The sequence below is a fragment of the Symphalangus syndactylus genome, chromosome 7, assembly GCF_028878055.3.
Source record: "Symphalangus syndactylus isolate Jambi chromosome 7, NHGRI_mSymSyn1-v2.1_pri, whole genome shotgun sequence".
Lineage (NCBI taxonomy): Eukaryota > Metazoa > Chordata > Mammalia > Primates > Hylobatidae > Symphalangus > Symphalangus syndactylus.
The window spans coordinates 30,539,423-30,561,202 of record NC_072429.2 but is presented as its reverse complement, the minus strand read 5'-3'; the positions used below and the strand labels follow the sequence as shown (position 1 = coordinate 30,561,202).

Genomic DNA, 21,780 nt, shown 5'->3' with positions numbered 1-21,780 from the left:
TAGGAAGCGGCAGGTAGGGAGATCAAATTAGAATTTACATTTCTCAGCTGTAATAAGCTTGTTATCAGGACTGGCAAGAGCTCAGGGGGCAGACAGGGGTCAGCTGGGGACTCAAGTGTAAGGAGCAAGTGAAAAAGGAGCAGTGTTGAGCAGAAGAAAGAGAGGACTTATCTCCAGCATCTAGCACTACAGAGCAGAGGCTGTGTGGAGAATGGCTGAAAAATCAGAATTGGTTGTAGAAGCAGTTTTCTTTCTGGTTGTGAGTATCAGCCCGGCAGACACCATGAGCGCTGTTGCAGGGGAGTCAGCCTGTGCTTGACACATGTGTTTCCCATTGATAGCTGGAGACAGCCCAGTAGCTGTGAGTCGGTCTGACAAAGCCATATTGAAGTAGAGAGTACGGTTTCAAAGCAGTCAGAAAAAGAACGGGAATGCTGTTCAGGAAATTCTTCAGGCATGGGCAGGGACTTGGCTGCAGTTCTGCAGTTGGAAAATCTGACTGGGGCAGCTTCTGAGCGCAGGCTGGGCCTGCACACACTCAGCGGGCCGAGTGGCCACCTCCTTCAGAGCTGCTCAGCACGCCCTGGGATCGCTGGCGGTTTTCATCGCCGGTTTGTGAAACGGACAAGAGAGGTAGGGTACTGTTCAGTTCTTACATTTGCACGCATCTGTTCACTTTCTAAGCTATCTGCCTGCTGTGTTTGCAGGCACTCCGAGTTTTTAGTGTGTGCGTGTGTGTGTGTGTGTGTGAATTAGCAAGTTAGAACTCAGTCATGTAAACAATTGGCGCGGGGCTCCAATCTGTGCTTTTCCCCCTTTAAGGTCTGATTTTCAGCAGGGCAGAGAGACTTTTTTGAAAGTTAGGATTTAGCTGGCAACATTATTGTGTAAAGAGAAGTATGTGAATTCCTTATGTTGTCACCCTGCTCCAACCATCTGTAACTTTTCCTTTCTGCGTGGAAGGGCCGTTCACTGGCAAGGAAGATAATTTCAGATGAAACTGTCTGTGTGCTTTGCTTCGCAAGAGTTTTAACGGGGAGTTTTTGTTGTTCTTGTTGTTTTTTAATAGCAGAAACTGGCTCTCATTTTAGGAGGGAATCAGAGTTTGAAGTTTCTACGTTGGATGACACTTTCAAAGTGTCGAAACAGATATGTGTGGATGGGTTTCTAAAATCTTTTATATAGGAGTTTGACTGTCATTATCTGGGATTTGACTGTCTGTGATATATTTGACTGGAATTATGCTGGATCAACATTTGTAATTCTGTTTCTATAATCATTTCCAATTTTCTCACTTGAAGTAATTTGCAGTTTTACTCTCAAAAAATACTTCTGTATTTTAGGAAACATAGATAATAAAAAAGTAACAGAAAATGGCAGTTTACTCAAAATTCTTCTTAAAGGACAGAGACATGACGGTGTGAATTTTATTTCATTGATTGCTTGGTTTTATTTTACACCTTACTGAAAAAGAGCTTTTTATAAAAATCAAAGTTTTAAAAATTTTCAGCACAACAGGGATCTCAGTTTTCCTCTTCAGTTTTGGTTCTTCTTATCAACTCTATTGCAATATAGATTTTTTCCTCTCATAGGAAAGCTATACCTTGTTTTATGTACAGCATTTAGAAAACACACAGTACAATGTCATTGCATTTGAGAGACTGGTTCAGCCCAAAGCTGAGCTAAACCTTACGACTGCTTTACAATTACTAGCACGGCAATCTGTGACAACATTGGTTTTTTCTGAAGGGGGCTTGGCCAAAAGTCTGGTTGGGGAGATGGATGAATGAATGGAATCTTGGATACTTCTTGAGTAGCTGAAGAGTGACTAGACCTCTTAGGGTGGATCTCTGTGACAACAGGTGTGCATTTACTTGTGTCCTACAATCTTTAAGCAAGTAGCTAATAGAAAAGCCTGAGGTTAATGCTGAAAGAAAAGTGGAGAGCCAGCATTTCTCATTGCTTCCTCTGCATAGGACCTAGAATGAGAAGGCACACATTCTGTCCTATTGGTAGAAGGTCAGGATTTTCAGCCAGCGATTTTCTTTTTTCTTCCAAGTGTTGTACTTGGAGGAGGGACCTGGGACAGGACTGGCAGCAGGATATCTTTAAGAGATGGTTCATGAACATTTTCTTTATTAATTTCATCTTTGTGTTGGGGTGGTGTGGGGTTTGGGGACCGCAGGGCTTGAGGAAAGGAAGGGGATGTAGTTAGAAGTCAGGATGGACTGTGACCTTATTTTTTTCTCTAAAGTGCTTAATGAGTGAGAAAAATGCAAAGACAGATTAGGAACTGGCATGGACCATAGTCAAGCCCACTGCCAATGAAAAAGGGAGCCTTCCATGAGCTCGGATGTCATACTCCTCTATATTTAGCGTGCGTCAAGCATTGAGCAGAAGAGGCGTGAAATAGCAACTCCAGGTTGCAGGATTATAAAGAGCAGTGTCTGAAACTTGGTAGAAACTCTATAGTTTCTCTCTTTTTTAGAAGTAAAGTAGGGAAAAGTCAAGCTCTTTTGTCATCTGAAGAGAAAAAGTAAGCAGCGGAAGGGGGAAGGATACAGAGGAAGAAATCCAGGGCAGAGGTGGAGGCAATGAAGGGAGAGGAATGGCCACACCACAAACTGGGCAGTGAGGGTGGAGGGAGGAGCCCTTGGCACAGGAATGAAACACATGTATTAGAAGCAGCCAGAGCCACCAGGCACTGATCGGTTGGACTGGAAGTGTGCAGATACTCGGTGGCTTTGGTGAAGAGAATTATTTTAGCCACTTCATCACAGGAGACTGCATGGTCAGCCTGCCCTGCCTTCTGGAAGTAATCAGAAAGCACGTTTTGTAAGAATGGCATTGCCTGAGGGTTCAGATTTCCTAGGCAAGGAGGGGGCAGGCTCTTCAGGCCTTATTTTTAACCCATATTTGTTCCTTGCAGAGACATTACTGCCGGGATTGTTGAGTGAAGGGACCAGGTGGTGATGGTGAGTAATTCCCAGGAGCAAAGCTTATTCAAGGCCCTGCTCATGGTCATTTTATTATTAACATAAACTTTTGAAAGAGAGAACAAAGTGTTACATATGCCTTATCCTGATGAAGTCATTTCTTTTTTTTTTTTTTTTTTTTTTTTTTTTGACGGAGTCTCGCTCTGTCACCCAGGCTGGAGTGCAGTGGCGCAATCTTTGCTCACTGCAAGCTCCGCCTCCCAGGTTCACGCCATTCTCCTGCCTCAGCCTCTCCGAGTAGCTGGGTCTACAGGTGCCCGCCACCATGACCTCGTGAGCCTCCCGCCTCGGCCTCCCAAAGTGCTGGGATTACAAGCGTGAGCCACCACACCCGGCCAACATTTCTTTAATTTTACTTTTTTAATTTAAAAAATCTGCAGGCCAGGTGCGGTGGCTCACGCCTGTAATCCCAGCACTTTGGGAGGCCGAGGCAGGTGGATCACGAGGTCGGAAGATCGAGACCATCCTGGCTAAAATGGTGAAATCCCATCTATACTAAAAATACCAAAAATTAGCCAGACGTGGTGGTGGGTGCCTGTAGTCCCAGCTACTCGGGAGGCTGAGGCAGGAGAATGGCGTTAACCTGGGAGGTGGAGCTTGCAGTGAGCCAAGATGGCGCCACTGCACTCCAGCCTGGGCAAGAGAACGAGATTCCATCTTAAAAAAACAAAAATCTCCAAGGGCACATACTACATCGTTGGTTGTACATATGTTGAGCTTCCCAAATCCAAAAATCTGAACTCTGAAATGTTTCAAAATTTGAAACTTTTTGAGCACTGACGTGATGCTCAAAGGAATTATTTATTGGAATGTTTCTGATTTTGGATTTTCAGATTTGGAATGCTCAATGGTAAGTATAATGCAAATATTCTAAAAATCCAAAAAAAATCTGAAGTCAGAAACACTTCTGATTTCAAGCATCTTGGATAGTTTCCTAAGCCACGTCTGACGAACGTGCTGGTACTGGGGGCAGAAGTGGGGTTGAGACAGGGAGGAAAGGTAGAGGTGGTCAGAAATCTTAGATCAGGTCCTGGCTCCATTCATCTTCGGATCTCAGGTTTCCTATCTGTAAGATGATCTGATACCTCTGAATTGTTTTCTGTTTTCACAACCTATGATTTTTGTAATCCTGAGGCTCTTACTTTTCTTCAAGAATAACTCTTAGTCTGTCTCCCTTAAGGCTGGGTATCTTGAGTCATTTCACCCATTTCTCCATCTTTTCCTGCCCTCTTTCTTTACTCTTCTCTGAACATATTTCAGTGAGCCTTCTCCTGACAAAAACTATGGCTCCTTGAACTCAGCTTAGTCATCTGAACAATGCACATTCCATGGTGAGGACTTCATACATCTGTCAACCAAAAGGAAGAGGGTGATTGTAGGGAGAGGAAGCACAGCAAGAAAGAAAAAAGTGGAAAGTGGTATCATCTTGCTGTGGAAGAAAAGTGGTTATATTGTGAACTGAGCTCAGGGTATGCCTCAAATGCAGACTGGGGTCCTGGCTGTGTGGCCATAGGCAAGTTACATCATCTCCAAAATGTGTCCCAATTTCCTAATCTCTAAAATGGACATGACAAAAGTATCTGCCTCGTAGTGTGTTGTGAGATATTATAGATAATGCACTTAGCATTGTCCTTTGCACACAGTAAGCACTTCAATATGTCAAATATATTAATACATACAGTTAAGATGAACTGAGATAGCACCAGGCAAATCAACAAAGAGTGAAAAAGGTAGAGCAAGGTAAAATGAAGAGTTCAGACAATTGGCAAAGGAGAGGATGTTTTACTCTGAATTGTCTGGGTTACTTTTCCTGTGTTGCCCAAATTTCTCTAGAAATTCCACATTTCCCTTTGTTTCACTTTTCTTGCCACACAGAAAGGTCTTCATTATTGTTTCAAATTCCTGTTGCAAAGTGTGAACTGCCTCATATAAAGGAAACCATGTAAGCTGTAGCCTCTGACCTGCCTCTCAGACAGGTCTGTAGGACTGGGGAGGAACATATCACTGTGGTTGACTTAGTATGTAAATCCTGTGAGATTGGTTTGCTCAGAAAGCTTTGTTGGTTGTTGTATTAATGGAGCTCAGGATGTGTAGGAGGATATGGATGCAATCACTTTATTCTTCTTTTTCACTGATAAAGCAATGGCATCTATTAAAGCAAGCACAATTCCCTGATAAAAACTATATTGCCAGGGATTAGAAACTCCCTCCTTGCTCAGACCACTTTTCCTTGCCAGTGTGATAGGATCAGACTGTCTTGTGAGCACCTGCATTGTGAATGCCTGGAGACCCTGCTATTACTTGCTGGAGTTGACATATTCAGCCACTGAAACTATTCATTGAGTTCAGAGTAAATAAATACCAGGGTAAGCTCCTCTTTCCAAACGAATCATTCGACAAAATCTTGTACTAACCCTCACTGGGGCCGTGGTATTGGCACTGTGTTTTCAATGAAAGAAGATTGCTCCAGGGTAAGGACAGTGGGGAACAGAGCAACACTGTGTTCCTATTGTTACCTATGGTTGACTTCTCTTCTCTCTCTTGTTCTGTAATCTTTCTAGCCCTTTCCCTCTATTTCTTTATTGGGTTCCATTCACCCTTGCAAGTTTCTTTTCTCTTTGTTATTTGTTCAGTGTGTGCTTACCAAAGTCCTCATCTGCTTCCCTCAGGGGTCAGGAATATTGGTAATAGGCCAGTGTCTGGACAGCATAACTTTCACCAGGTAATGAGAAAGTTTAACTCCTAACATTGGCTGAGACCTTCAAAAGTTTGTGTCCCCACCCCTCTCTCTGATGTTTCCAGGCTGCTGATCCAAACAGCAGATGATAAACCGGCAACCCAAAGGCTTGGACTATAGGTACATTTTGGCTCACAAAGTGTTTGTTTGTTTGTTTGTTTGTTTGTTTTAATTGACTTAATTATCAAATACTTAAACATCTTAAGATATCATGATGTTGATCTTCTAGAAAAAGCTGAAGATGGGCATTCCCTATGTAATTTATTGGGCACAGTGGCTGGTGGCCTGTGGTCAGCTCCTGTCCTTTTGAGAGGGCATATGCCTACCTCATTCATTGACCCCACTGTCTGACCTGTACATGTTTACATTTGTCTGCTCTATTTTTCTAGAGTTTCTCAACTGAACCAAAGAAAAAGACAGTGATTTGAGTGACCATGTTCTCTGTTCTCTCAAGGGTGGTGCATATTCTAGATGCATAAGAGAAAAGTTAGGGCATAATTAAGTAATGGCTTCATTCTCTCAGAGAACACTGTTGAGATGGCCTAAGTCTCTGTTGAGCAGAGTTGCAGGAGGACAGTATGGTGGCCAAGAATCCAGGCCTCAAAGTTAGAACCACCTCATCGGATTATAGCTAAAACTGAAAACATTAAATGTGATAGAAATCAGAACAGTCACCACCTCTGGGGAGGGAATGGATTAAGAGGAAAAACAAGGGAATTTTCTTGGGTGATAGAAACATTCCCTCTCCTGTTTGAATATTGTTCCCAAAGATGTTCAGATTTGTAAAACTCACTGGGCTATGTAGCTAATATCTCTTTATTTTACTAGAAGTAAATTATACCTCAATAGATGTACATACATATATACATATCTACATGAAAGCATGCAAAGTGCTTAGAAAAAGGCATGCTGTTTAGCTATTTTTATCATACTTGTTTCTAGAAACTTTGATTAAAAAAATATGTAAAATGACCAAAAATGAGATGAGCATTTCCTTTCATACCACAGGTTTCATTGCAAGCATTTGAGAGCACAGGTAATAGTTAAAGATTCTTGCCAAACATAATTGTCAAGGGAGAATCTACTGGATAAATTCTAATTTTATGAAACTATTGAATCATTATAGAAGGATGTGCCTAATTTGTTGTAGCTGCTTTTCATGATGCTGTAAAAATTTATAGGTTTTAGAGGCATATCAAAGATGGTTTATTACCTGGGACAAAATGCCTATACTTAGAGTAACTTTCACTCTGGCTGGAATACACTGGTCACTCAATAGGTATTCAATAATGTGTCTTAAAATTAATATCCATATTGAGAACTTCTAGCTAATACAATCACAAAAATATTGTTTTCATTAGTAATCACATTGTTATAATCAATTATTCACATATATCTAGAAGCATTTAATATAAGAAATGAGAGAACAGATTTTCCAGCCAAACACTCTGGGTCCAAATGCTTGCTATGCCTTTAACAAGCAAAGAGATTTGGGGTAGATTACTTAACCACTCTTTCTCATTGGCTCAACTGTAAAATAGAAATGATTGTGAGGCAGGTACTAATTATATGTCTGTGAGGATTAAATACATGTAGAACGATGGCTAGTACATAGTACCATTATACAAGTGTTTGTCATTTATATGTGCTTTATGTTAGAAAAGTGATTTTTTTTTCTTTTTGCAATTTGTCTCTAAGTATTGCTCAAAATCTGTGTGTAGATGGTTGGTGAAAGTAACGTGAAACCAGGAGTTCAAGCGGAGAAGACAGAAACCTGGAATTTATGGGAAATATACTGGTTTTCAGTTTAGCTGACTTTGGTTTTGTTACTGCCTTACTCTGTAACCTTGATTAAGTCGCTTCACCACCCTGAACCTTGTTTTGCTATCTGTTAAATAAGGATTTGGATTTTATATCGTCCATGTTCCCTTTAGGCCTTGTGTGTCACTCTCTGATCTCAAGTGTTTGAGTCATGTTCATTATTATTTTATTACACAGCTTGGTCCCCAAGTCACAGAAGAGCTGTAGTAGCTTGACTCCTATTGTCATTATCTGGTTCTGGTGGGAGTCATCCATGGGGTTTTAGAAAGCACCGACCTTGTACAACACAAAGTAGCTGGTTTGCTGAGAATATCTGCCACTACTATTAAGAAAGCTAGCCATAGAAGTGGCCATGATGGGGTAGATACAGCATCCTTTGCATGTGAAAATGACACCATTAAATCTGCGGTCAGATGCTTGAAATTATTTTTCCTGCCCAAGGGCATTCAGTTCACATATTCTTTTCTGGTCCTCAACTTGCAACATCAAAGACCAGCCTAGTTTTATGTAGAGCCAAATCTTCAACAATTCCTGCAATGCCTTCAAGTCTTTGTTCAGCTATAGCCTTTTCCATGAGGTCAACCTTTCCCATGCATGCATGCATGTATTTATTTATTTATTTATTTATTTATTTATTTATTTATTTTGAGGCTGAGTCTCGCTCTGTCCCCCAGGCTGGAGTGCAGTAGCACAATCTCAGCTCACTGCAAGCTCCGCCTCCCAGGTTCACGCCATTCTCCTGCCTCCGTCTCCTGAGTAGCTGGGGCTAAAGCCTCCTGCCACCATACCTGGCTAATTTTTGGTATTTTTAGTAGAGATGGGGTTTCACCATGTTAGCCAGAATGGTCTTGATTTCCTGACCTCATGATCCGGCCGTCTTGGCCTCCCAAAGTGCTGGGATTACAGGTGTGAGCCACTGTGCCCAGCCAACCTTTCCCATGCTTTTAAATATTGAGCCTGCTGTATTCCCCAGCCCCTGGTACTGCTGGTCTATTTTTTTTTTTTTTTTGGTCATTTTTTTTTTTTAGGAGGTGGGATTTTTCCTCATAGCATTCATCTCCTTGTGACATAAATATAATATTCCCTGGTGTTGATGTTTGTTATCTGTCTCCCCATCGCTACCTCTTGCCACCACTATGAGATCAGAGCTCTTTGCTGTTGCTCATTGATGTATCCCAGATGCCTTGAACACCGCCAGGGGAGGACCTGAGGGACAGCACATATTTGCAGGTGGTGGCAGTGTTTCAAATGCATCTCACACTGAATATATGTGTGTGGTAATTCTAAATACCTTACTTTGTATTCAGGAAAAGTTATGTCTTTGCCTCAGCCTGTGAGTAATGGAGAGAAAACTGGGCCTGAGTTTAAATTCAGACCCTAACCAACTTACTAGTTAGGGGTCTTGGAGAATACTCTTGCATTCCTTAGGACCTCAGTTTCTTCATTTATGAAATGGTTTTAATTATATTGATCTCCCATAGTGTTGCAGGAATGTATGCACTTGTGTATCTGCTAATTCCTGGTAGAAATATGCATGTGTATTTCACATGTATATCCGCCTGAAAGCACCTCAGCTAGTACCTCATACATCCGCATCTCTAGGATGGAAAGAATTGATGTTAATAATGATGCTGAAGTATCTTCTGGTTCATCAGAGATAAATAATTTAAACTTAAATTCAAGATATATTACAATTTTGGGGGCACCTTGATAATATTTATTTAAAAACTGTACAGACACACTTTGACCTGGCAATCTGGTTTCTCAGGACTTGTCTGAGAGGTGTATTTGGACCTATGTGAAACGTGTATGCTCTATGTCTATGGCTTTCAATAATACTCATATCCTGGAGTCTTAAAAATTCATGTCCCAAAGCCCAGTCTTCCTTCCCCTTGAAGTCCAGATTCATTTCCAAGTGCTGTCATAGCATTCTTGTTTATGTCTCCTTATCACTACCTCTTGCTATCTCTTTGGAATCTCATGTGCCTTCAACATTAACAAACCTGTCTCTTTCCCCATCATTCCCCTGCACACTCCATCCCCCTCCTGCCCTCCAAGCCTTCTATCCTCATGCTGTTCCCCATGGGGTACCCTTGTGCAATTGGCTGCTTATGCTGAAACCTTGGGGTTCTCCTTGACTCCTGTCCTTTTCGACGCCCCATGTCTCAAGCCACAGAGAATCCTATTAGCTCTGCTTTCCCTCAAGATTCCAAATACAGCAACTCCCCAGCTTCTCACTCACCTGTCTGTAGGCCTGGGCCACTGTCACCTCTCTGAAGACAATTGCAGTAGTCATGGGCCCCTGTTCTCCACACTTCCATTCTCGCTCCTACAGCCCATTCCCTAGAGAACACTAGAGTGATCCTGAAGTGAAAATCTGATCATCCCATTTCCAAGCCTAGGTTCTGCAGTGGTTACTGTTGCTTTCTGTATCATACCTGAGGTTTTTACTGTGGTTCTGAGCTCCTGCTTCTTTCCTCTTCTGCCTGTCCCCAAGCTTATTTTCAAACATTCTCCTGCGGTCCACTCTGATCTAGCCACACTGTCCTCCTCACCTGCCAAGCGAGCTCCTGCCTCAGGGCCTTTGCACTTGCTGGTCCAGTTTCCTCTGACTGAAATATTTCCCCAGATATCCTCATGCTTTACTCTCTTGCTTCTTTGTGTTTCGTCTTCACATCTCTCTGGGATGGTCAGGCTTAACCATCCCTTAAACAGGAGCTCCTTAACACCTCAGCACTGTTCCCTTCTGCTGCTTCTGTGTTTTCTTCATAAGACTGATTTCCAACAACAAGTAGAAAAAGTTACATGTTCATTATGATAGGTAACAAAAAATGACTGGAAACAACCTCCTCACTATTTGTCTCTGAGATGGTTAAGTTAAATGTCATAGATCCATACCATTTAAAACAGTCTAGCTGTTTTTTTTTTAATTTTATGTTTTTATGGGACTATCAGTTATGTTAAGTGGACCAAGTTAGATTTAGAGCGTTATGAAAAATATGCTCTTGTTTGTGTAAAATAAAATCAATGTGCGTATGCACTGAACATCTATATTGAATAAAGCCTGAATATGTACTAAACATTTCTATAAAGATAAGAAATAAGCTGATAATACTGGTTGCCTCAGTGCGGGGAGGCTGAAGGTGTGAATGAGAGAATTGTTTAACCGCATGTTCTTTGATTCTTTTAAATACATGCACTTGTTGAATTTGTTTTGGGTAAAAGTTTTTCAACACTTTGGTATTACATATTTTAGCTAAGAATTGGAATATGTAACTATTAAATTAATCTGAGTATTTGTTTAAAAAGAAACTGCCATTCCTGGGCTAGTTCACATAAATAGGTACTTACTTTTCTGGATGAATTTTGTAAGAAACAAATGTTACATCAAAACTAAAAGTGATGAATTTTTTACCATTGTCTAAATTGTGCCAAACATTTGTGATCCAAGACTAATGCCTGGTATGGATGGCTGAATAAAAAGCAAACCTTGAAAGCAAACAGTTTTACCTAAAAATTAATATGGCTGATGGATGACTATTTCTGTACCAGGATGATCCAAAATGGCTCAGATTCCACAACAGACTCTAGAAACTGTAATGAGCCTTTGAGGGAAACTATGCCTACTACTTATATAAACTGGTTACAATCTCATAGTTACATAATTCATGTTTACTTTTAAATTTACCCAATTTTAACCTGTAGCATCACCAAGAAAAATAAAAACGTACTTGATTTGTATCACTTGTCTTATTCTTAAATTAGATAATGTAGCCATCAGTCTTGCTGTATTTTTCTCTACTCTTTGTTAGAACCTAGGAGGTGCCCCACCTCTTTCTACAAACTCACCTCTCACCCTCTCCTCTGAGCTCATTCAATCCAACTCTTGAGCTTGAGTTCTTCAGGCCGTAGTGCTTGCTCTGCCTTCTGCTGAAAAGCTTGCCCCCACCCCCACGTATCATCTTAATTGTCTCCTTATCAGAATGACCTTCCACGACCAGAGTGGGTTAACCTCTATTCTCTATTACAGGTACCTCTTCGTTTCTTCCTAGCACCTAACTTTAGTTCTAGGGGTTTCATTGTTTTCTATTATTGTTTATTGTCCATCTCTCATTAAAATATGAGCTTGATGAAAGCAGAATATGATCATTTTCATCCTTTTGAAGGCCTTTATCTCTAGGACCTACTGACATATATAGTAGATGTCAAAATATATAAATATTTTACTGTTGAAAAATACATTGGGATTGGAATTTTTTTTGAAGGTCAGCTCTGTACTTTGCCATGTCTCTCCCTGACAGTGCATAACTGAACAGAGAACTGCACTCACAGCACCCACCCCCATAAATTCCTTTATGGAACAAGAGATTATGAAGCCTGGTGGGGAGCAGAGTCAAACATTAGTAAAATGCCTGCCAATGCCCCTTCTTGTTCTCAGCTCTGCCTTATGGTAGAGTTGATCATGGCCCATACAATTTTACAGGCCCAAAAGAAAGATCATTGGGAAACTTGATGGCATTCATGTGTTTTTAGGAAGTTCACTGGGTTTTTTGTTTGTTTGTTTGTTTGTTTACAAATCATCCCTGAAAACATAATGCATTTTTGCACAGCAAATTGGTAACGTAGATACTGTAACTATTTCCAGGGGGCAAAAGAGGGAAACATTTGTTCTTCTCCTGAAGAAGAGCCCTGTGGGAACAAAGATGCAAACAAAAAGTGACCACTTCAATGGTATTAGACTAGAATATGTGCTTAGCCTCACAAAGCGGACCAGCTATGCATGCTCCTGACCCATGACCCTTTTTCATCCCTGTATCTTCTCAGTGACCTGTAACAAGAGGAGCAATAAGAGATTTTCACAGTAGCCATTTGATTCCTGCCAAGTATAGGAAGGAAAGTCAGCATGGCATAAAATTAATGACCACTTGAGTCTAATCAGAGCAGTTTCTCTGTTAAGATATTAAAGACTTGTCAAAAATGTCAGACTCATCACTTTGAAGCTCACGTAGCTTCCTTAATTAGATGGACAATGGCTAGGTCCAGGTATCATGTAGGTTGGGCCTGGTTCAAAGATCTCGGTGACAACTTCACAGTGGGTGGGATTTGCATAAAGTTAGGAGGCTTCTCAGACTGGTGTTGAGCCCTGATGAGGCTACTGGAGGTGGCTGCATGGTCATCACAGAGTCACTGAGGTGTTGGTGGTGGCTGAAGTGGTAGAAGTTACACAGGGCCACACAGCCTTGAAGGAGGTTCTTCACAAGTCCAAGTCCAAGTTAACCCTTGAGATTGCTAGATTAAATTAATATCAAGCCTTGACTCTGTAATGCTATGCAATGCCAGGTAGGAACATTTGCAGTCCCAGGTAGGAACACGTGAATGCCTGAGACCATGAGGTTACAGCTCTCCAAACCATGCTTTAGTAATATGACCATTCAGAATGACCTTCTTGGGAAACTCTACATCTAAAATATTTGACCACTATTTAATTAATTAATGATTGCAGGTGGTTGTATTATATAATAGGATTGTCTTATCTTTTGGTAGTTTCTTCCTATCTAATGGCAAAACAACAAAGTTTTACTGTATTCATTCTTTGGGAAATATAATCCTCTTACATTTTGTGTGCAAGAAACAGATGATCCTTAAGTCAAGTGGATTTGTTTATAAACAGGTCAACATTGGAAATAGCTTTATGACGGAGTAATGCTTTGGATTTAAGCCTGCTTAGCATTGGTATAATTGTATGTGCTTTTGGAAAAACAAAGTTGTATAAGTTTTTACTTCTTCTGATATAGCTAGGTACTTATTACTTGGGAATATACTTTACTGTTTAACGTTGGCTTGATTTTTATTCATTTATTCATTCATTGAACAAATGTACACTCATTCGTTCATTGAACAAATGTTTTGCTAAAAAATGCATTTGCTTTTTTTCCATTAAAACAAACATGACAATAAAGTGAATCACACAAATGTTTGGGTTTCACAGTGCAGATAAAGTTTATCTTTATACTGTAGTACACTATTGTGCAATAGCATTATATCTAAAATACATACCATAACTTAAAAATACCTTACTGCTAAAAACAATTGGGATAAGAAAAAACTAAAAATATTAGGAATACAAACAAGTTAACAACATGAATATGTAGTTAGAATGAGAAAGGAAATTAAAGTATTAATCTTTAAAAGATGACATCACAAAATCAGGAAGGGTAATATTGCTAATAATTAACTGCCTCACATACTTTTTCTGTACTTTCTGGTTGTATAGCCTTTAATTGTCTCTTCATATGACAACTATATGCCATTATCACTTTCTGTGTAGACAATGGAAAGATAATTATTTTTATGGCAATTTTGACAAAACTTTTTAAATATTGATGGTTGTAATGTAGAATGGACACAACTTTACACAAAGATACACATGGTATACGTAACCTACAAACCCAAGTATTCTGGTTAATTATATTTTCCACAATTCCCATACAAAATAAAACACACATGGAACATTTATGATTATATATGCCAAATTCAATATATTATTGACAGTAGAGCATTTGTTTTGATGAGGCATCAATGACAGTTGAATTCTACATTTGAAATTTTACATATCTGATGATTATCAGATAAACTTTTGACTAGCTTCTGTCTTTTCTACTACCCATGTATTTCTGGTGCTGGCCATTGTAGGTCATGTTTATATTGCATCGTGTCCTTTGGTCCTCTTCCTTCATGTCACCATGCTTGGTGAATTGGAGCTATGGGTGGAAGGAGTATTCCTAGAAGACATTCCTACACCAGGAGAGCTAGCAGTAATGTACCTCTACTGGGAAGTGCTGCAAACCATATAAATATATTCTGTATTCAAACTGTATGAACCACCAAGCCAATTTCTTCTTAGATCTCCAAAATGCATGTAAATCCTCCAGAGCTAACACGAGGGGAAGTCAGAGTAGAAAAAGATAGGATTTAGCGAGTTGCAATTAAAACATCTTTTAAAAATTTTATAAAATTGTATGACTATTGTCATGATTTACTGGGGTCTCTCCTGGGGTCTTCAAAGGCCTGGGGTCTGCCCAAGTGAGGAATTAAAGTTTTAACTTCAATTCTCTGGACAGTGAATTTGTTCCGGGAAGGAATAAGAAGAATGATAGATTGGAGATTGTCATTCGTCTTTGTTTTTATCTTTCAACCTGTTTTAATTTTTGATTAGAAAAATGAACGTACTCAGCGTATCTAAATTTCCCTTTCCATGCAGGATTCTTTATAACAGATGTATCCATTACCATATGTTCACATGGAAAGACCTCCTTTTATAATTATTTGTAGAAAAGTCCTCATCCCCTTTACTCTTTCTTTCTTATGTATTTTAATGAGTTGGAGACTGGGGTATTCTGTTTCATGGGACTCATTAAAGAGGGTGTGGTGGAGACGACATGCAATAAGCCACTATACCATGCAGCAAAAGATCCAAGTTATAATCCCTGCTCAGCTTCTAGTTTGCCGTGTGACTTGAAAAGGAGCTGCTTCCTCCTGGTCTTGACTTCCACAGCTGATCAATTTTGTCTTGGCCAAAATTAGTAGTTCCCAGGAGCAAAGGATTCTGCAGAGATGCCTCAAGGGTAGCCAGACCCTGCTTTAAGCAGAGGAACTCCACTTTTTAAATTTTTATTTTATTATTATTATTATTATTATTGCTATTTTACACACTAGAGTTTCTTTCAAGACTTTGTCTTACAATGATTACCCTATGAAAAAAAAGTGAAAGCCATTTTTTAGATGTTGTCCCAAATGCTTAGAATCATCTGGGAGATTTTTCACAATGTTCCACCCTTAGCTCCAGATTCTGATAATGGAGCTCAAAATTGGTACCATATTTGTTCAGTTTCTTTTGTGTTTTGGTGCATAATTAGGGTTGAGTGGCATTATTCTAGACCAATGGCATGCAATCCTGTCTACTCTTAGAATTTTCTGGGAAGCTTTAATAAATACTGATGCCTGGGTGCTACCTCTGTGATTGTTACTTAACCTGAGTACAGATGTGTGTTTTTAAAATTGTATTTACTTATTTATTTTTTGAGATGAAGTCTTCACTCTGTTGCCCAGGCTGGAGTGCAATGGTGCAATCTTGGCTCACTGCAACCTCCGCCTCCCACGTTCAAGCAATTCTCCCTGCCTCAGCCTCCCAAGTAGCTGGGATTACAGGTGCCCACCACCATGCCCAGCTAATTTTGGTATTTTTAGTAGAAACGGAGTTTTACCATGTTGGCCAGGCTGGTCTCAAACTCCTGACCTCAAGTGATCCCCCTGCCTTGGCATCCCAAAGTGCTGGGATTACAGGTGTGAGCCACCATGCCCGGACGAGTACAAATGTTTTTAACAGCTCCGTCAGTAACTCTGATGTGCATCCAGGGCTGAGAACCCTTAGTCAAGATAATCACTGCATTCTGCCAAGTTCTACCAGTATGTGTATGAAAACAAGAAATCACAAGCATGCTATCTATACCTCCGTCCTCTTATAAACATTTATTGAACATGTCATTTCCATTTTATAGCTATGTTTATGTAATGACACCATCGGTTGGGTTGAATGACAGAGAAAAGGCAACTGATGTAGTGGCAGTATCACCAGCTTCTGCACACTTACTTGTAAAGAATTTCTCACTGTTTATCTTGCCTATGAGAATTCCAGATTATTGTTCAAGACCTTACCCTGCCACAAATCCTTTAGCCCTGCACAAGCAGGTTAACTTCTCTAATCCTAATTTGGCTCATTCACAATTAGTTGATTAATATCAAAGGAAATTGCACATGTGATTCTAAGATTCTGTGATCATTTTATTTCATAGAATATGATCTGATGGAAAATAAAAACCTAATTTATTTCAGGCTTATAAAGCATTCTTTTTACTTTTATTTGATCTTCATGTTTAAAAAGGCCAGTGATTGATGACTTTGTTGTGTTCCCTTCTTCTTATAACACATCCCTGATCTGCAGAGGAATTATCAGAAGCTGAGATTTAAAACTGAGATCCTCTTACACCACAAAGCTCACTGCCTGGCTGGTATCCCAGTGCTTTGGGAGCCTGAAGTGAAAATTTGCAAGTATACAAACAAGAACTTGCCCATGGTATTTAGCTTAAACCTTTATATACCCCCAGACAGCAGCAGAGCTGGTAGCAGATGGGAAATCATTCATTGGGTCATCATTTATGCATTCTGTTTTCCATTCAATCATTCCACACACATATTCCAACATATACTAGGTACTGATTTTGGCACTAGGGTATGTGTTCGGAATAAGACAGATGCCACGTAGGCCTTCATGGAGCATTTTAGTTAGCCATAAGGAAGAATCCATTCAGTTTTTCAAATGGAATTCCACCGATGCCTAACGGCCATGAATTCTCTATGGGATTTTTAGATTTTTATGTGTCCATTTTAATGATTATCTAAAAACCAAAAAATAATCACATTCTGAACTATCTGGAAGATATCCTAATAACCAAGGATGTGATTTTAGGGCCCACATTTTGGTTTTAATTATGGCCACTTTGGCACCACATATTACTAATTTATTGCTATTGGCTGAGAAGAAAATAAATGAAGTAGGTCTTATTTGTAGGGAATGCAGCATGTCTACATGACAGCCAAATGAAGTAAAAATAAGGGCTGTACCATTATCTGAATGGAGATAGGTAGTGGGGGTCCTGTTATCACATGGCTTATGACAGAGTAGAGATGCTGTGCTCAGGAGACCTTGTGCCAGAGCCCTTGGTACCACATTCATGTGTTTTAGTTTAAGGCAAATCATCCTTTGTAGTACTTCGTTATTTTCCAGTTTGAGGGATAGGCATTTTCTAGCTTTATTTATATTTAATTTTAAAATTTGTTTTGGTTTTAGAATTGGATAGAAGTGATATGTTTATCTACATTTGTGTTGACACTTAATTAGTAATTCTAGTATAAAGATAATTTGTGTCAACAGCAGGGACTTGGAAAACCTTCCTTATTTTAAAGGGCATCAACATATTACTTTATAATATGTTGACAAATCCTTTTCTAATTTCTCTCTCTCTCTACTGTGCTTAGCGTTTAACTAGTTCATCCTCTCATTAGCCTACGAGCTAATGTTCACATTTTACTTGACTTTGACCCTCCTTTACGTTTCTTAAATAAGTTGCCTGATAACGATTAGAATTGCCTAACTCACAAAGACTAACTCAGGGGGTAGTTAGGTATTCACTAGATTATCACTTGTTGAAGATTCCCAAAGCAAGTGGGATTCCAGCTATGTGTCTGCAAGGACCCCTTTTAAATCTGAAATAGAGGAGCGGTCAAAGCTGCCACAGTTGCCACTGACTGGCAATACAGAATGATTGTGTTCAAAATTTTTAACCCCCGCCCCCCAAATAAATTGCCTGAATAATATTTTTATATTACTAAGGTGAACTGCTGGGGTTACCTTATTTTCTTCAGTAATTCTAAAGTTTTCCTTCGGTTTGGTAGGTCTTTGAGCATCTCGCCCACAAAGATGTTGGAATTCTGAGTCATTTGGAAAATGGCCTCCTAGGAGTCCCTTTCCGCCCAGTATGTGTGTGACTGTGGCTGTATCAGAAGTCATGGCTGTGTTAAATGAGAAGCCTCAAGCTAGCATCCAGAGAAGCCACTTTTGTCCAGAGGAAACAGATTTTTAGAGTTGTCGGAGGGTGTAAATGTAGACAGCAGCCAGCCATATCTCTTCATCAGTTGATTTTTTTTCCTTTATTTTTTTTCTCTTCTCTCAGCGGTTTAATGTGAGTGCTTCTCTCTTGCCTTGTTTATTTCAGATGCCTCAGGAACAGTACACTCACCACCGGAGCACCATGCCCGGCTCCGTGGGGCCACAGGTATACAAGGTGGGGATTTACGGCTGGCGGAAACGATGCCTGTATTTCTTCGTCCTGCTCCTCATGATTTTAATACTGGTGAACTTGGCCATGACCATCTGGATTCTCAAAGTCATGAACTTCACAATTGTAAGTAAAACCATCTAGGTTTGTTTAGCTCTCTTCTGGGAGGGGAAACGTGGGGTGAGATGATGAAGGAATGTGGAAAAGTGATGTTATTACAGTAGGACTCAAAAGATCTGTAACCTCGTATTTTGGTGAAAGAGCATTTCTGTTCAGATTGAATACGGATATTGACTTCTATCTAATCTCGATTTTTCAGGGGCTAGTAATCCAACTTAAAGATATTTCCCTCCTTTAGAATCTCCTGTATGTTACCCCTCCATTTTGATAACTGTTTCTGTAGCCTGTAGCTTTCAAGCACTTTGATTAAATAATTAAGCAATAGAGAATAAATTCAAAGTATTAAGTTTTCAGCAATTGTAGTGATTATAAGAGGTTTTTTGAAGTAGAGAGTTGAAACATTTGAGTAAAATTATACTGTGAGCATTATCTATCTAAAAATTTTAACTATTTATGCTTGATTATCCATCACTCTGGTTGGTTAAGAATATCCTCAGTTTTTCGGAGGACGATCCTCTTTGCCACTGGTCTGGGTAAGATGGAAATTAGAGGAATGTAGCTGTGTTTCATTTTTTTTTTTTTTTAAGAATTGATGTTTACGTTTCTTCAATGAAACTCTTGCTATTGGTGTTTGGGGTCCCTGTACAGACTGGACATTTACTGTTGTAGTTCAAATGAAAAGAAAATCTTGGAAAAATGACGTTTGGAGTTATTTAGTGGTTTTATGCCTAGAAATTCTGGTCTATACTAGTAATGTAAGTAGCCTAACTCATTAATGAGGAAATACTGGGCAGCAGTCTGCTGTATTGAGCATAATTTCCTTTTCTGTTCCGATGTCAAAAGTAAGTAATATAGATTGGCAATAAAAATAACTCCTAGGTCAGGCACATGGGCTCATGCCTAAATTCCAGGACTTTGGGAGGCTGAGTTGGGAGGATCACTTGAGCCCAGGAGTTCAAGATCAGCCTGGGAAACATAGCAAGACCCGATCTTTGCAACCAAGCAAACAAACAAAAACCAAACAACAAGTAACAAACCAAAAAACAAACCAAATAGCAAAGACCAAAACCCTCTTGTTTGATAAATAAACAGGATCTTTACAGAGTAACAGTAAAATTTTCATGTGACAATCCCAAATATCATAATGGATATTTGCATTTTCTAAATTACAAAGTTCATTTTTATCCTTGACATCCTATGCATATTCACACTTTCTTGCCTTTGCTTGTACATTTTCTTCTGCTTGGAGTGCTTTTCTCTCTCTTCCCTGTCTGGTAAAACTTGTCTTGATACTCCTGTGGTTCCATTTATGTATCTCTTATTATATTTACCACTCCAGATAATAATTTTTACATGTATTTCCCAGACAAACTGAACTTTGAGAAAGGCAAAGGCTGCATCTTTTCTGTGAGTGGCTTTGTCCATCACTCATGCTAGGGCTTCTTGGTGCTTGACTTAATTAGGACTCTATAAACCAAGGTTACAGATACTGCTTCAGGCCTCAGAATGGCTCACTTTTTAATATTTGTGGTAACAGTTAGGAAACCATAAAAACAAAAATATTCCCTTGATGTTACAAATTTCTATCTTGAGAGGAGAAAATAATTCAGTTCTTTCTAAAAAATTTTTTCTTTCTTTATGTATGTTATTTATTTATGTATGGGCAGGGTCTCACTTTTTCACGGAGGCTGGAGGACAGTGGTACGATCATAGCTCACTGCAGCCGTGGACTCCTGGGCTGAAGCAATCCTCCCATCTCAATCTCCCAAGTAGATAGAACTACAGACACACACCATCATGCTTGACTAATTTTTAAATTGTTTGTAGAGATGGGTGTCTCACTATGTGGCCTAAGCTGGTTTCAGACTCCTGGCCTCAAGCGGTTCTCGTACCTCAGCCTCCGACAGTGCTGGGATTAGAAGCATGAGACATCACATCCAGCTAAGAGTTCAGTTCTTTTGAAAAATGCAGAAAATCTATATTGCAGTAGTGACTTTGGAAGATTATATGGTCAGTTTCCATGGGGTTGTAGGCATCCAAGGTAATAGTTCTAGAGTATTAGAGCACATTAGCTTCTGCTTCTGAATTAGACTCAATCAACACTTCTCAACTTGGACTTTTTTTTTTTTTTTTTTTTTTTTTGTGAGATAGAGTTTCACTGTGTCGCCCAGGCTAGAGTGCAGTGGTGCGATCTCAGCTCACTGCCAGCTACGCCTCCCGGGTTCATGCCATTCTCCTGCCTCAGCTTCCCGAGTAGCTGGAACTACAGGCAGACACCACCACGCCTGGCTAATTTTTTGTATTTTTAGTAGAGACGGGGTTTCACCATGTTAGCAAGGATGGTCTCGATCTCCTGACCTCGTAATCTGCCCATCTTGGCCTCCCAAAGTGCTGGGATTACAGGCGTGAGCCACCGTGCCCGGCCTGGACTTTACTTTCTTTAAAGACAAGCAGAATTCAGAGAAATGTTTAAGCAGGAGAGCAAGATGTAATCAGATTTACATTCTAGAGAGCTTTCCTAGGTGATGAAGCAATAGAATGGGGAAAGTTTATTAGAGCTGAGGGCTCTGGAGGATGCCTTGGGTCCATTCGGCCTTAAGTCCAAGTGACCACAATTGCCATCTGTCGATGTGCATGTTCTGTGATGTTCTTAATTTGTATTTCAAGAATTTGTAAATTAGTAAAACTTCTCTGTTGCAATATTAAACAGGAGAATACTGAAGCTAGGGCAGTAGTATGGACCTTGCATTTAAAGACATTTAAAAGATGGAATTGATATACCTTGACTTCTGGTTGGATGTAGGGTTGAGGGATCAGAAGACATTTTGGAAGATTTCTGGTCTTAGGATGGTGAGATGGCTGGGTGGTGGGGCCTAAAAAGCAAAATAGAGTTTGTTACTTTTCCACTAGAACTTGGCTAGTACTCATGTATACCTTTAGTCCCCTATTTGAAGCTATCCTCTTAATCCGTTACTTTTGTGATTTTTACCAAGGCTGTCACAAATTTAATTTGTAGAACCTGTAAGATTTAGGGGTAGAGGAAATGGAAAATATGAGCTGAAACTTTGATAACTGTGATATTATACCAATACTGCTTCTAGAGTATGTTTTATCTGGAAGGCTTAATAGAAGTATATGTAAATGTACATTGAATACCACTTATATGACATTAAGGTAATAATCTATATGAAAACGGCTCTTTCCTGCAGTT

General features: G+C 39.7%; 1 protein-coding gene across 3 annotated transcripts in view; it reads left to right on the top strand.

Annotated features, from left to right (window-relative positions):
- Nucleotides 1-512: 512 nt before the first annotated feature.
- The window catches only part of SGCD (sarcoglycan delta), a 434,648-nt gene continuing 413,380 nt past the window's right edge, over nt 513-21,780 (top strand). For 2 of the 3 annotated variants that reach the window (XM_063642674.1, XM_063642675.1), the window contains exons 1-3: nt 514-633; nt 2,930-2,975; nt 18,387-18,575. In XM_063642674.1, the coding sequence (XP_063498744.1) occupies nt 2,973-2,975; nt 18,387-18,575 (192 nt within the window). In that variant the 5' untranslated portion in view covers nt 514-633; nt 2,930-2,972. Of the gene's footprint in view, nt 634-2,929; nt 2,976-18,386; nt 18,576-21,780 lie in introns of all 3 variants that reach the window. The other variant, XM_055285497.1, reaches the window with a different exon arrangement.